We start from the raw sequence: 16,623 nt of genomic DNA on the forward strand, positions 1-16,623 counted from the left end.
GTTGGTGGATGCTTTAGTCCAGGTCTGGGAGGAGATCCCTCAGGAGACCATCGCCACCTCATCAGGAGCATGCCCAGGCGTTGTAGGGAGGTCATACAGGCACATGGAGGCCACACACACTACTGAGCCTCATTTTGACTTGTTTTAAGGACATTACATCAAAGTTGGATCAGCCTGTAGTGTGGTTTTCCACTTTAATTTTGAGGGTGACTCCAAATCCAGACCTCCATGGGTTGATTAATTTGATTTCCATTGATCATTTTTGTGTGATTTTGTTGTCAGCACATTCAACTATGTAAAGAAAAGTATTTAATAAGATTTCATTCATTCAGATCTAGGATGTGTTATTTTATTGTTTCCTTTATTTTTTTGAGCAGTATATATATATATATATATATAGTAAGACAAGGTAATTTTTTGATACTACCTTCTGGACATCCATGGGATCCTCTTTAGGCCAGCCATTCGTCAGAGGTTTGACAGAATATATTAATTCTTAACATGAGAATCTCAGGATGGTCCTCATTCAGACATTACCACGAACACAATTACATTATGCATGACAAGCCATGTGGGTTCTTGGACAGTCAGTTGACAATGATGAAATATGCTGTACTTGACACACAAATGTGTTTAGTGAATATTTATTGACAAATGTGGTCAACACAGTGGCCTAATACCTTGAACTTCCTTCTTTCACAAGATTGTTCCCCAACGGACTAAATGTGAAATTAATGTTCTTCATGCTAGAACATTTGATACGGGTACTTCCTTCAGAAAAAGAAATGTATACACTTTTCATGTAAGCAGTGACAGACAATTCAATTGTTTTATTTAAGATAGTTCAAAATACCAAAACCTGTTATATTTTCAGCCCTATCTACGCTCTGCCAAACAAATAGCCAATTTAAAACTAATATTGGGTGCTTCAATCAAAACAAAATAAAGCAAAAAGTCTTGCTCAGGGGCATATTCATTACACCGATTCTGTTGCAAAACATTTCTTAAACGGAAGCAAACAAAATGGGACCTACCTGAAATTTGTCCAATAGAAACAATCGTTTTGCGCCGTTTGGTTTTTAAACAGTTGTCATAATGAATACGCCCCCTGTTCTCAAAGTCCAACTAACCATAAATTCAGAACAAGGATTCTGTCTGGCATTCAGACACTCACACTGAAAAGGATCCAGTCCCTGCACCTCGAGCTACTGTATGGTGATAACAGGCCTCAAAATTGTATTCTACATATCCTCTGCATTATATTGTAATCCTGTGGGGAAAGTGTTGAGGATGAGGAACCTAGTTATTTCTAACGTGTGCAGAAAGACACTTGCGAACATAGAAAACTTTAAGGAATAATCAACAATAACTTAAATGGACTGAAACTGGATATGCATGCATGTTCTTTACAGTGTTCACTTTTTCAAAACAATGTCTGCCCCGTTCCATTAAATTAAAATATGTTTTTATTCCATGTTCACATTGCTTCATATGTGTTCTCGGAGAACTACTTCACTGCCTTGACTCATTCACCCATCCCATTTAAAACACATTCTTAATAAAAAATTAATGTAAGATTATACATTTTATTGCCATAAACAGTGTAGGAAAATGAACAAAAAATTGAATTAAAACAGCAGATCTTTCTATAGTACAGTAAGAACAAGGTATCACTTACTACATTTCATAACCAGTAAAATGTAAATAAAAATGGTTGCGCAACACAAATTCTCAAAAGCATCCTACACACCATCTACTGGTAGGCAGACTAGATTTAGACTAGTCTCCATAGGACAAATGAGAGCAGTTGATTTTTTTTTTTTCAGTTCAGTTTGTACATTTTGCAGTGTTTAGGTGATAAAATGCATATAACTATCAAGCTGGGGAAGTAGAAAGTTGCCAGACAAAGACCGTTGCAATAACCCATGTTTTTGATTTAATCTAGTGCGCGCTTCAGCCGCTCCTCTAAACAAACACTTTCGGCATTGCTCCATTATTGCAGGAAGCCATTTTGCCTGGATTGAACAGACTAAGATCAAAAATCTTTCAAAAATCAGGTTCCAGAATTACACATTGAGAGACAACAATAAGGATTCAGTTCTCTTGGCAATGTTATCATTTAATATTTAAGACAGTGGAAATTTGAAGCTGAAATGATATTCATTTCACAAATAAGAGCAGAAATTTAGGAGGAAAATATATAAAAGACACCAAAGGAACAGCCTTTTGACTGCTGTATGTCTAAAACTGCAAATCATTTGGTGAACACAAAGGATGCCTTGGGAAAGGTAAGAGAAAACTACACAGCAAAGTCCTTACCCAAAGGCAACAGAACCAAACTGAAGCCACTGTCCCGAGTTCCTTTTGATGTGTGTGGGGTATGGGTCAGGTTGACAGGCCTGGCCCCTGCCCCTCACAGCAGCCTTGGGTCCAACTGCTCTTTTACCAATTAGATGAAGGCCTGCTTTGTGTTAGCGAGCAGAAAGAGGAACCGAGCTCCTGACTCCCCAGCGAGCTTTCTTTGGGAGAAGTCTTTGAAAGATTTTTGGTAAACAAAGTCAGTAGATCCAGAGTAGACTTCCAGAATAATGCAGCCTCGTGGATATATCTATTCCTTTTCTGCCTCTTTTTCAAGCTTTGAGAATGGGAAACAAAAACAAAAACATTATGGTTAGACAGGTTCAATTCCGGAGGAAATGTTAAATCATGTAATAATAGGAGAAATTATAAAATAGTCTAAGAACTCCCACACTACAACTGGATAGTTAAGCAGATACAATGACCTTAAAATCTCCACTAATAAAAATAGTTTACTTTTTGCACTGTTCCCAAACTGAACAGACCATACGGCTGAACAATGCCAATTTACATTTGGAAGTCATATGGGCTAAACGGAAACAAAAGCAGCACATTTCTGACCAAGCTTTCTTGTTGGTGTGTGTGTGTGTATATATATATATATATATATATGTGTGTGGGGGAGGGGAGCAGATTATCTTAAGACAATGAAGGTGTCGTGTTGACCAACTGTGATAACAAAACCTTCATGACCCCCTACAGAAGCTCAGCCACAACTGCCATGAACCAAACCATCAGAGCAAACCGTTCTATTCTAACAATTCATGTTATATTGGTTTTATAAACGGGGGCAGAATTCTTGTAGGGATCAATGCCTACCCACATGGAAGCATAGCGACCACTTCAGAGTTGGGGTCGAGAGACACTTAAATTCCAACACACAGAGGGTCGAATATAGTTGTTAATTATACGACTATATCAACATTGAAAAGTTGGGTTACTTTTCAGCTCAATTGTATTAATATTTTACTGCAATCAACATGTGAATGGACCTTCTGCCAACAGAACTACAGACAAAGCAGGCACTAATCACAGGGAAGCAGAGGTGAACGTAAAAACCATGTTAACAGTTTGACATGCATTCACAAGCTGCTCTTTGGGTGTTGGTGTGCAGGTGTGTTGTATTCTTTTTCCAAGAGTGTGTGTGTGTGTTCTCGTCTTGTATTTAATCTGTCTCGATTAAATATTTCACTCAAACTGAACTCAGAGAATGAGGGTTTTGTTCAGTTCGTCATCTCCAAAAGAGAGGGATGCTAACAGGAGGCGTTAACGTATCCCATTGGCATGGTTTCATTTTTCGACACCGTCCCTGCCCTCCCAGACTGAGGCCTGGTCAACCTCTTAAGGTTTATCTTTGGGAATTACCTCCTCCCTGGGCTTGGCTCCACCAAATATGGCGGAGTTGGGGTTGGCGACTTGGTTTAGTGGGGCAGCCACCGTGCGTGGCTTCAGCTGAAGCCGTGGTCTCTGCGCCCTCTCCTCTGCGTAAAGAGAAGAGAAAAAAAGGACAAACATGATTAACTGGTCAAGTCAAATGTTATCAGGTCAAATAGGTGGTCACTTGGTTCAGGGTTTTTCGTTATATATTAAATGATAGGTCAATATTGACACCTTCACATTATCTTTACAAAAGCTATACTGTAACAATACACAAAGCCATCAGATATCCATCTAAACTGATCTGTTCTTCCATGACTAAACATTGCCTAGAGTGCTTTTTCCTCAAACGCGGACCTCGATGCAAGAAGTACTGCTGATTTTCGTATTCTCCTCTAATCAGGGACTAATTCAGGCGTGGGACACCAGCTGAGTGGAGTCTCTGACCAATCAGTGAAATCTATCAATCAATTAACCAACTATGGTGGAGAAAACAAAACCAGCATTACTTCAGACCTCCACACTTTAATGGGAGTACCTCTGATCTAGTGTTTTATATGAGATAAGAGAGATTGTGACACCGTCAGAGGGTTCTCTGAAGTCTTCCGCTCCGGCGCGCGGTGGTGGTCCGCCGTCCCTGTAGCGTCCCCCCATGCCTGCTCCTCCGCCGCCTCCCCGTCGGTCACCGCCGCGGCCGCCTCCTCGACCCCGTCCGAAGTCGTCGTCTCCTCTGTAGCCTACACGAGGAGATGCAGAGGGAAGAGACAGGTTACAGTCTTGGGTTCATTCAGGAGTGCAATGTTCTAGAACGTTCAGATAAAGTATTGTGTAGAACAGACATGATTCTCTCATGTGGAATAAAGATAAGAAATCTTGTCAGCTCTAAACACCACATTCCTATCAGTAACATTCTAAACATTGCAGATCTGACTAAATCTCTGTTCTTTCCCAGCACCTGGAGCAGCCCTGTAAGGTGACGAATGAATGAGGTGAACCTCCTGTATGAGTGATGACGGAGGGATAACAAACAAAATGCACCAAGGGACAGAAAAACCTGTGCAAATCGCAAAATAAAAATCTCTAGGAGAACCTATGAGAATTCCTATGGGGGGAGGAAATCACATACTGCTTGTATCACACTATTCTGCAGATTCACGCCTCAAATAAATGTGAGCAATTGCTTTGCTTCCTTAGCTTGGTGCTCACGCTACCAACTCCACTGTACTGCAATGCTTGGATCTTAAACTGCAGCGGTCAAACTGGGTATGCTCTAATGACCGGTTGGGAACCGGCTAAACCAGCGGAACGCTCATCCCACCTCCTTCGTAGTCGTCTCTGGAACCTCCTCTGGCACCACCACCTCGAGAGCCCCCTCGGCCTGCGGGGGACAGGGCTCAGTTTTAACAACAGGGGTGATTGGTGCTTAGGGCTGAGGCAGGGGTGAGGAACCCACTTGCTGGTTAGCCAAGGGCCTAGTGCTGGTTAGCCAAGGGCCTAGGTAAGTAGTACTACTTCTAGAGACAGCTAGTTGAAGTATTTGGTTGGGAAAGTAGAGACAAAGTAGAAAATATTTGGTTTAGCTGCTCAAAGTTTGTAGTAACAGATCAAGCACCATTTACTACAGAAAAGGAACCAGGAGAGAAAGGAGTAAGATGTTGAATGGATACATTATGAAAAGTGGCAGGTATTCTGAAATCCCAGTATGTAGTGAAATACACTGCTCAAAAAAAATTAAGGGAACACTAAAATAACACATCCTAGATCTGAATGAATGAAATAATCGTATTAAATACTTTTTCTTTACATAGTTGAATGTGCTGACAACAAAATCACACAAAAATTATCAATGGAAATCAAATTGATCAACCCATGGAGGTCTGGATTTGGAGTCACCCTCAAAATTAAAAGTGGAAAACCACACTACAGGCAGATCCAACTTTGATGTAATGTCCTTAAAACAAGTCAAAATGAGGCTCAGTAGTGTGTGTGGCCTCCACGTGCCTGTATGACCTCCCTACAACGCCTGGGCATGCTCCTGATGAGGTGGCGGATGGTCTCCTGAGGGATCTCCTCCCAGACCTGGACTAAAGCATCCGCCAACTCCTGGACAGTCTGTGGTGCAACGTGGCGTTGGTGGATGGAGCGAGACATGATGTCCCAGATGTGCTCAATTGGATTCAGGTATGGGGAACGGGCGGGCCAATCCATAGCATCAATGCCTTCCTCTTGCAGGAACTGCTGACACACTCCAGCCACATGAGGTCTAGCATTGTCTTGCATTAGGAGGAACCCAGGGCCAACCGCACCAGCATATGGTCTCACAAGGGGTCTGAGGATCTCATCTCGGTACCTAATGGCAGTCAGGCTAGCTCTGGCGAGCACATGGAGGGCTGTGCGGCCCCCCAAAGAAATGCCACCCCACACCATGACTGACCCACCGCCAAACCGGTCATGCTGGAGGATGTTGCAGGCAGCAGAACGTTCTCCATGGCGTCTCCAGACTCTGTCACGTCTGTCACGTGCTCAGTGTGAACCTGCTTTCATCTGTGAAGAGCACAGGGCGCCAGTGGCGAATTTGCCAATCTTGGTGTTCTCTGGCAAATGCCAAACGTTCTGCACGGTTTGGCAAATGCCAAACGTCCCCCACCTGTGGACGTCGGGCCCTCATACCACCCTCATGGAGTCTGTTTCTGACCATTTGAGCAGACACATGCACATTTGTGGCCTGCTGGAGGTAATTTTGCAGGGCTCTGGCAGTGCTCCTCCTGCTCCTCCTTGCACAAAGGCGGAGGTAGCAGTCCTGCTGCTGGGTTGTTGCCCTCCTACGGCCTCCTCCACGTCTCCTGATGTACTGGCCTGTCTCCTGGTAGCGCCTCCATGTTCTGGACACTACGCTGACAGACACAGCAAACCTTCTTGCCACAGCTCGCATTGATGTGCCATCCTGGATGAGCTGCACTACCTGAGCCACTTGCGTGGGTTGTAGACTCCGTCTCATGCTACCACTAGAGTGAAAGCACCGCCAGCATTCAAAAGTGACCAAAACATCAGCCAGGAAGCATAGGAACGGAGAAGTGGTCTGTGGTCACCACCTGCAAAACCAGTCCTTTATTGGGGGTGTCTTGCTAATTGCCTATAATTTCTACCTGTTGTCTATTCCATTTGCACAACAGCATGTGAAATGTATTGTCAATCAGTGTTGCTTCCTAAGTGGACAGTTTGATTTCACAGAAGTGTGATTGACTTGGAGTTACATTGTGTTGTTTAAGTGTTCCCTTAATTTTTTTGAGCAGTGTACAACAAGAATAAGGCCACAGAGGCAACAATTGTAGTGGTACTTGTGCAATGCACTCCTCTTATAAGGACTGATACTTTTGATTATAGCGGATTACATAATCCGTTGATCTATAAAAGGGAAGTACAAGCATCGTCACATTTTTATGACCACACAATAAATGATTGATTATTCCATTATTCTTATAAGTGGAATGTACTGTATGCTTAGATGGTAGCAAACTCAAACAGAACAGCAAAGCTTTTGACAATTGATAGATTTTAAGACAGCCTCGATTTGAGTATGAAGGTGAAAGATGATAGTCTCAGGTCAATGTTAAAGATGCGTAATTATTCAAATCTAGGCCAAGAGGTATTGCTACTTCATATTAATATTTACAATTAAGACAATCCACAAATCAATTTCTCGACTCATTAGAGAATGTAAAAGATCAACACTGAATCAGTTGATGTAAGTCATTGACATTTCTTTGTAGTTTTAATAATAAGTAAGAAATATACTAAGCAGTAGTCGTAAGAGGAACAAACAAGTTAGCACAAGGTACCTCCTCTGTCGTTCCCCCGGAAGCCGAATCCTCCGGCGCCCCTCTCTTGTTTTCGGCCCTCTGCTATGTCAACCCTGAGTGACCGGTCTCCAAGGAGCTAGAGAAGGGGGTGAGGGGCAAAAGTAAGCACTAGGAAAAAATGAAACAATGTGGTCCCCTTGTCTGATAATGCTTCCAACAGTGTTTGTCCTACAAATATATCACTGTTGGACCTGTCACTGTATTCAATTGTCCCTTTTATAAAATGACAGTCGGTTGTCACCACAAATTTTTTAAGCACTTTGGACTGCAATCGATTTTATGAAAGGTGATAAACAAACTACATTTATAATATCAGTGTTGGGGACAGTTTTATTTGTTTTATGCAAAAACAGCATAGATTTATTTGTTTGTCACGATACCCATATCACAATACTCCGATTTTCCATACGAAGCAGACTGAACTCTATGGTCCTTTAAAAGGTATACTCAGTGATGCAAGAATAAACAGGATCGGGCCGACTTCCAAAACAACAAGAACAACACCAGCGGCTGTTCTCCTCCGCAGTTGTCACGCAGCCATCACGTTGTATGAGAGTGAAGTGAACTCTTATGCACATGCGCAGATGCTCTGTGTGAATGCTCACAAGAGCAGCCCCTTGCATCAGCGTCACTCTACAATATATTTGGTTCACATTGCTGCTCGTGGCTACGTCATAACGCAGAGTCTCAGTTTAAGAACCTGTTTTATGTTAAATAGTGTGTGCTATAGCTTTAAAAAATAAAATAAAAATGTGACTGAGTAACATACAGCTGTTTGTTTCCATAATTTTGACACTAAACCACAGTATCCCTTTGTTTTACATTTATGAAGCAGATACAAATGAGGACCTGAGAACTAATTGCAGGTACTCACAGCACCATCATACGTCAAAGCTTCTTTAAGGGATTCCAAGTCATCAAACTCCACATAACAAAAACCTGAAAAGGAGAAAATGAATTTGGTTAAGAAAAAGAACAAAACTGTGTCGCTGTGGCTTGTGATGTTTGAGGTTATGCTATACTAAGACAATGGATGCTCGCTCACCTTTAAACTTGTCCGTTTCTTTGTCTCTGACTAGTCGAACACTCCTGACGTTGAGGTCTTTGAAAATGGTGTCTATGTCTCCTTGTACTGTGTTGAAGGGCAGGTTGCCCACGTAGGCTGTGTATGGGGGCTCTGTGGGTAGATCCTTCTGCTTGCGGGGTCCACCAGGTCCACTGCCACCTCTGGGTCTACCAGAAACGAACACCTCCATGAGAGAACAGACTACAACAGATAGCCACTCCCCGTACAGAACCCTGAGTTTTCCTGGTCAAGAATGACTCAGGACTACTGGTAGCAATGGCTGAGAGTCTGAGCAGGAGATTATGGTTGATAATTGGGACATTAACTGAGTCACAAGCAAAACCTGATGTCCCAGGAAAAACCGTGGGACAGAGATAGTGCAGTCATACTTTCAGCTGACTTTTGCTGAACCTTCAATAAATGATGTACACTTGGACAGATCCATTACCAATCAATAGACCAAAGATCTACAGCTCAGATCCCATAGGAAAATACATAATGTTGCACATACAATACAGGAAATCGGACTAGGCTGTCTGGAAACTGGAGAAAGAAAAATAATCTGTTCCATTTCAATGCCAACAGTGTTAGCAGCACACAGCAAAAGATGGCAGCCCTGTTGAGCTAAATACTGTTAAACAATAACAGAGATGCCATTTGTTTCATTTTTCTCAATGAACAGCAGAAGTTCCTGTACACTGAACTGCCATTTCGAAGGGTTAACTTGCAGTGACTGTGCTATGTATTTGATTTTCCCCTAATGAACTTAGATGAATGCACTGGATATAAGAGCGTCTGCTAAAATGATTTAAATGCAAAAAATGTATGCTCCTCATGAGGGGTTATGGGTCTTTGCCAAAACTGCAAGGAACCTATTCCCTTGCTGGTAACAGCACTCCAATCTGACGGGCGGAGAGAAATGCAGATGGGGTCCTGCATGCCTGCAGCATTCCTCGGGTGTCAAAGCAAACTGGGCGACCAGGCAGAACCAAGAGGTACAGCAACCTAGCTTTAGGCCCCAACAAGGGAAAGGGGATATCTATTCAGTTGCACAACTGAATGCATTCAACTGAAATTTGTCTTCCAAGGAAGGGAGGTTGGGCATATGGATCTTTCCCACAATTAGCAAGGAGAGCAATTGTAATATAACCAAGTTGGCTGTTGTGATCTTACATAGCATTTGATAAGACAAGGTGATCATCTGTAGTTATTTGGCCATGGTGTCAAATTAATTTATGACAGATAGCCCAATAGAATAGACTAGTTTAGGTATTTCATGATGAGGGGCTCCAACTCCTTTCCTGTGTGAATAAAGCGAAGCAAAATATGATTACAACAATTAATGTTATGACAGTCACTGACAAGGGGTGGCTCCCAGATCTTGGATATGATCATAGTTACGTTAATCCTATCCAAGGGAGCACATTTTAACTGTAGTTATGCCGTTAGATCGCTAGTTAAATGTATAGTGTTTTCGTTGATTAGGCTATTTTGATGTTCTGGCTAGTTAGCTACCTAACTAGGACTGAGTTTCAGAATACATTTCAGAATCGCCGCAACATCTTTAGCACGTAACGTTTACAATTTCCTGGTATTGATTGTCTGGCCTCAGTGGCAATGCACGGGTTAGCCCACGTTATGTTAGTTAAATGCATTGCAAACCTAGCTAACTACCTGAGCAAAGCGCAAATCAGCAATTATAGCTACTATAGTTAACGTTAGCTAACATTCTACAAATCATAAAAACATAGCTAGTTAGCTGACATGTGTGCATGCATCAAACTAGCTAGTAACGGATGCAGGGTGCACTGGGCCCAAACTAGACTAGCTAGCAGAGTTAGCATACTAGTTAGCTAGTCCTCCGCATAACTCTTCATGCAATTAGCACAAGCTAGTCTAGCTAGCTGTCTATCGTTACCACGAACAAGGCATCAAATGGCTTGTGCATTGAATAATGATTAATAGTTAACTAAACATGCCATGTATTGATAATGATTTTGGGGAATGGTGCGTGTTGACATCTCGAGCTGTTATTACCCGATTTGGCCAATCGACGCAGTACCCGACTTGCTAGCACAACATGCAGCCCATGTGGGCTGTTTTTTAACAAGATGCTGGCGCCAAGTGCCATGCTGGCAGTCTGTGAGAAAGATAAAATGACTTGCAATCATAACCATGTCATAATATGTATTGTCAAACCGACATGAATAAGTCGCTAACATTCTGTAATGGAAAATCTAACACGCACATCTGGAAGTAGTTAGCTATGGTCAATCCACGACTTTTCCCCGCCCTCAATACCGGCTTCCCATTCATCAAAAGCGGCCGTGAGAGGCTAACCACTGGCACTGTCTGGCCCGAGTTCTGAACCCAGGCCTGTCTTTCAGACGAATTTCGAACAAGTCCCTGCATAACCTGAGGCATTAGTGCGTTTTCTCGCATCACCATACAGTAATACTGATACATTCTATTCGTCCAGGTATTTTCTTACCCTCTGCCTCCACCAAAACTACCGTAAGCCCGATCCCGGTCATCGTAGTTATCGTAATCCGCCATTGCCGAGATTGCTGTCGGAGAAAGCAGTTTGGTGTCGAAGGACCTTCAATATAGGGGTAGCTCAATTTTAGTTGTCCTCTCAGTGCCTGAACCATAACGAACAGTTTTTGCACAGTCAGGTAGATACTATAGATTAGCTACCCTCAAATCCCCTAACTAAATTAATTATCAGTAAACTAACAAGATCCAACCCCAGTCTCATCTGGATATTGGTATTTATCCTGGCTGGGCAATTACAACAACTGTAAGAAAAAGGTGCAATTCATAAAGAAGTACAGTCCTTTAGCCAACACTATCTCCGTACTATTATCCACAGGAATAACAATGTAGCTCATTTCATCAAGTTGCCTACCTCCTCCACCCCAGCTGGAGTTACACCATGCCAACCTGGTCTCAGAGCATTTCGTATTATTATGTACATAAAGCCAAGACACTCCATTTAGTTTGATGATATGTTACGTTTCGTATGGTATGTATTAATTTGTGGATGTCCATCACCCATTTTGTATGATAGAATACGAATTGTAATTCGTAACATATTGTATGTTTTTCAAATTCTTAACATAGTGTACATTTGCAAATTCATAACATAGAATACGAATTGTAATTAGTAACATATGTTACGAATTTGTATATGTACACTATGTTAGGAATTTGAAAACGTACAATATGTTACGATTTTGCAGAATGTATGATCACCACATGACGAAAACGATGTGGACACCTGCTCGTCAAACATCTCATTCCAAAATTATGGCCATTAAAATGGAGTTGGTCCACCCTTTGCTGCTATAACAGCCTCCACTCTCCTGGACAGGCTTTCCACTAGATGTTGGAACATTGCTGCGGGGACTTGCTTCCATTCAGCCACAAGAGCATTAGAGGTCGGGCACTGATGTTGGGCGATTATAACTGGCTCCCAGTCGGCTTTCGCATTTCATCCCAAAGTTGTTCGATGGCAAGCAAGACAAAATTAAACAGGCCTATTTATATAATGAATATGAATTCGGAGGACAGAAATTATGAAATATTAAAGCATTAGACCTATCACTAAAAGCTTCAGTCATACAAAAGTTATACTTAAATCCGAACTGGTTCTCTAGCAAATTAGTAAGATTGTCTCACCCAATGTTCAATAATGGCCTTTTTCCCTTTATTCAGATTACAACCTCTCTCTTTCAGTTATTTGAAAAGGAAATCATCTCCCAAATATCACTATTTCTAAAACAAGCCATAGAAAGTTGGTTGCAATTTCAATTGAATCCTCCAGAAACGATAGTTACAAATAATGCAACAAATATTGTGGTTAAACTCAAAATCTTTAAAAAATGTATAATCTTCGTAAATGATATCATAGGTAGGACTGGTGGAGTTATGTCGCACATGCAGCTAACCAGAACATATGGAAATGTCTGCTCTACCCAAAATTACAACCAAATAATTGCAGCCTTACCGCAAAAATGGAAGAGGAAAGTGGAAGGGGGAGAAAGTAAGGAACTTGTCTGTCGGCCTTGCATTAAAGAACATAATTGGTTAAGGAAAACTGTGATAAATAAAAAAGTATATCAGTTTCATTTAAGGACCAAAGGATTGACAGCCGTCCCATATAGATTGCAAAATAGTTGGGAAGAGATTTTTGACGTACCGATCCCATGGCATAGTGTTTATGAACTGATACGCAAAACGACACCGGATTCAAAAATTACAATCTTTCAATTTAAATTATTATATAAAATTCTTGCTGCCAATAGAATGTTATTTACATGGGGGATACAATATTCCCAGCTCTGCAGATTTTGCTGCGAAGAGATAGAATCATTAGATCATTTGTTTTGGTACTGTCCATTTGTAGCTTGTTTTTGGACACAGGTCCAGGAATGGATAAAGGATTGCAATATTTACCTGGAGCTAACCTTGCAGATAGCATTACTGGGTGATTTGAAAAGTCATAGTCAATCGATCAATAATATAATAATACTTTTAGCAAAAATGTTTATTTTCAATTTACAATCTGTAGAAACAATGAGAATAGAAAGGTTCAGAATTTTTGTAAAACATCACAGTACAATTGAAAAATATATGGCAAATAGAAATCCTATATGGATGGTGTTAAGAGATAGATGGGTGGTGTTGAATGGAGTTGAAGGATGGGACTAATAACAACTAACAACAACTAATAACAAGATAACTAATAAAGTAAGCATACTGTGTCCATAATAAGTATATAGGTTGTAGGTTGGGAGCTTTTGTGAAAGAGCACAGATAGAAAGATATGGCATATAGAAGCAAACCGGATGGACATCATGAAAATGATCGGAGAGGTTGAGAGTAGAAGAAGTTCAGGAGAAAAAGCAAACAAAATAGAATTATTGTAAAATTGACTGTGTCCATAAAATGTATATAGTAAGTATAATCTGGAAGTAGAGGCCTAAGCATTGTTGTTCACTAGTTTACTCCAATTAGGGAAAGGGTGGTGGGGTTGGAAAGTAATAAAGGGGAATATATTTTTTTTAAAGGATATGTATGTGTATGTATGTATGTAAGTGTATGTATACATTTACATTGACATTTTAGTCATTTAGCAGACGCTCTTATCCAGAGCGACTTACAGGAGCAATTAGGGTTAAGTGCCTTGCTCAAGGGCACATCGACAGATTTTTCACCTAGTCACAGAGAACGCGTTTCCACTGCTCCAGAGTCCAATAGCGGCAAGCTTTACACCACTCCAGCCGACGCTTGGCATTGCGCATGGTGATCTTAGGCTTGTGTGCGGCTGCTCGGCCATGGAAACCCATTTCAGGAAGCGCTGGACTAACAGTTATTGTGCTGACGTTGCGTCCAGAGGCAGTTTGGAACTCGGTAGTGAGTGTTGCAACCGAGGACAGACAATTTTTACGTGCAACGCGCTTCAGTACTCGGCGGTCCTGTTCTGTGAGCTTGTGTGGCCTACCACTTTGCGCCGGAGCCGTTGTTGCTCCTAGACGTTTCCACTTCACAATAACAGTACTTACAGTTGACCGGGGCAGCTCTATTAGGACAGAAATTTGACGAACTGACTTGTTGGTGCCACGTTTTAAATTCACTGAGCTCTCTTCAGTAAAGCCATTCTACTGCAAATATTTGTCTATGGAGATTGCATGGCTGTGTGCTCGATTTTATACACCTGTCAGCAACGGGTGTGGCTGAAATAGCCGAATCCACTAATTTGAAGGGTGTCCACATACTTTTGTATATATAGTGTAGCTAGAACAACATCAACTAGCTAGCTATACTGAACAAAAATATAAACGCAACGTGCAAGAATTTATAGTGCATGTTACAAATTACAATTTGTACTATATGTTACAAATTTGCAAAATGTAAATTTTTTAAAACGTATGATATGTTACGAATTCTAGCTAGGAGGCTAGGTGGCTAACGTTAGCTAGCTGGCTAACGTTAGCTAGGCTAGGAGTTAGGGTTAAGGTTAAGGTTACGGTTAAGTTTAGGAGTTAGATCAAAGGGTTAAGGTTTATTTTATTCATATGCTACCAGCCTGAGGAGGGAAAAGGAGGGTCAGATCCGGTAGTTGGTGGGGAGTTTTAGATGTTAGGTTACATCATTGACCCTCCGGAGGACCTTGAAGGGCCCCACAAACCGGGGGCTCAGCTTCCGGCAGGGCAGTCGGAGCGGAAGATTCCTGGTGGAGAGTCAGACGCGATCGCCAGGATGGAACACGGGAGCCTCAATGCGGTGGCGGTCCACCTGATCCTTCTGATGGCGGACGGAGCGCTGGAGCCTCACGTGGGCGGCGTTCCACACCTCCTCTGCACGCGGGAACCACTCGTCCACTGCAGGGGCCTCGGTCTGGCTTGGAGTCCACTTCCCCTGCCTGTCCTGGCAGTGACTCCTTAGGAACCTCCCCTGCTCCTGGTTGGTCCTCTCCACCTGCCCGTTAGACTGAGGCCGGTACCCAGATGTGAGGCTGACCGTGGCCTCCAGCTTCTCCATAAAGGCTTTCCAGACCTGCGACGTGAATTGGGGACCATGGTCGGAAATGATGGCGGAAGACCTGCTGGAATAGTGCCTCAGTGACCTGGAGAGCGCTAGGTAGACCAGAGAGAGGGATAAAACGGCAGGATTTAGAGAATCTGTCAACAACAACCATAATAGTGGTAAAACCATCAGAAAGGGCGGGGATCAGTTACAGATTATATGGACAGATGTGACCAAGGCCGCTGAGGCACGGGAAGGAGAAGTAGTTTCCTTGCTGGAAATTCCCTGCGGCACCAGAGTCTACCACAGCTGTAGAGACAACACCTGAGGGACAGCCAGCCAGTGAAATGGGAACCAGAAAGGGTTTGGCGGAAAACAATGATAATAGAATACTCACGCCTACCTGGGGAATACTTATGCCTATCACGGGGCTGCCCCTCTGCTCTAGTGGACCCCTGGTTAGGATGCACCGGACAAGGCTGAAGCTGGAGCACCTCCTGGCCACAATAGGGACAGAGCACCAGCTGTCTCCGGCGACGCCGCTCTGCCGTGGAGAGGTGTGTGGCCTCTACCTGTACGGGTTCAGGCTCTGCCTCAGGACAGCCAAAGGAGGGAGGCGAGTGGCGAGGTGGGCACCGGCGCTCCCGAAGGAGGTTATCCAGATGAATGGCCATCGCGTCCAAGGATAGGTTGTCATCCCGACACACCAACACCGTCTGGACCTCTTCTCGCAGTCCTCTCCAGAATAGAGTGTGGCGCGCCGGCTCATTCCATCCACTGGAGACTGCCACAGTCCAAAAGGTGAGGGCGTACTCTGCAGCGGTCTGGGCACCCTGCTGGAGTTGGAAAAGTCACTCACCTCCCTCTCTGCACGGTTGAAGACCGCCCTGAACAAAGCCATGAACCTCTCATAGGTACCCAGCTCCTCCACTCCTCCCTCCCAGACGGCTGTAGCCCACTCCAACGCTCGCCCGGTCAGCAGGGAAATGACTGTGGCAACCTTGGACCTCTCGGTGGTGGGGGCTCCTGTCTGATAGGTGAAATAGAGGGAGCACTGGAGTAGGAAGCCACGGCATTTCGATGGGAGTACCGTCATACTTCTCCGGAAGGGACAGTCGGGCATCGCTGACCTGGGCGGACAGCTGGGTAGGCTGTGGGACAACCTGTGGTAGGAGGCCCTCAGTTACGGGTATGGAGAGCCTCGCTGGTGGTGTCAAGGCAGTGGAGAACGCAGAGGACCTCCTCCATGGCCATACCCAGTTGCGCCAGCTAGTCATGGTGTTGGTGGAGTAGATGACCCTGTTCCTTGACTGTCTGGAAAATTGTGTTATCATCTGAGGTAGTATTCTGTAGCGTATATGCTGGGAGTCAGGAAACAGGTGCAGAAGATGAGTTTAATAATGGAACGATACAGATGAACAAACATGAGAA

At 43.2% G+C, this 16,623-nt stretch overlaps 1 protein-coding gene across 4 annotated transcripts; it reads right to left on the minus strand.

Moving 5' to 3' along the window:
* Window positions 1-815: 815 nt before the first annotated feature.
* LOC311105861 (eukaryotic translation initiation factor 4H-like) lies at window positions 816-11,537 on the minus strand. 4 transcript variants are annotated; one of them, XM_084148077.1, is made up of 8 exons: window positions 11,153-11,537; window positions 8,641-8,822; window positions 8,470-8,534; window positions 7,575-7,671; window positions 5,054-5,113; window positions 4,317-4,472; window positions 3,724-3,839; window positions 816-2,635 (listed from the first exon to the last, which is right to left on the minus strand). In XM_084148077.1, the coding sequence occupies exons 1-8, from the start codon at window positions 11,215-11,217 to the stop codon at window positions 2,609-2,611; spliced, it is 768 nt and encodes a 255-aa protein (XP_084004203.1). In that variant the 5' UTR covers window positions 11,218-11,537; the 3' UTR covers window positions 816-2,608. The 4 variants fall into 4 exon arrangements, with proteins under 4 accessions (XP_084004203.1, XP_084004202.1, XP_084004205.1 ...); XM_084148076.1 differs by having other exon boundaries at window positions 8,641-8,828; window positions 11,153-11,253; XM_084148079.1 differs by lacking the exon at window positions 5,054-5,113 and having other exon boundaries at window positions 11,153-11,259.
* Between the last annotated feature and the right edge of the window lie 5,086 nt (window positions 11,538-16,623).

This window comes from Coregonus lavaretus (genome assembly GCF_964263955.1).
Source record: "Coregonus lavaretus genome assembly, chromosome: 30".
Lineage (NCBI taxonomy): Eukaryota > Metazoa > Chordata > Actinopteri > Salmoniformes > Salmonidae > Coregonus > Coregonus lavaretus.

Excerpts from the sequence above, each read along its gene's own strand:
- LOC311105861 (XM_084148076.1), bottom strand. The coding sequence starts at position 11,217 with ATGGCGGATTACGATAACTACGATGACCGGGATCGGGCTTACGGTAGT. Across the intron at positions 5,114-7,574 it reads CCGGGGGAACGACAGAGGAG|GCCGAGGGGGCTCTCGAGGT; the intron begins GTACCTTGTGCT and ends TGTCCCCCGCAG. Across the intron at positions 4,473-5,053 it reads CAGAGACGACTACGAAGGAG|GCTACAGAGGAGACGACGAC; the intron begins GTGGGATGAGCG and ends CTCCTCGTGTAG.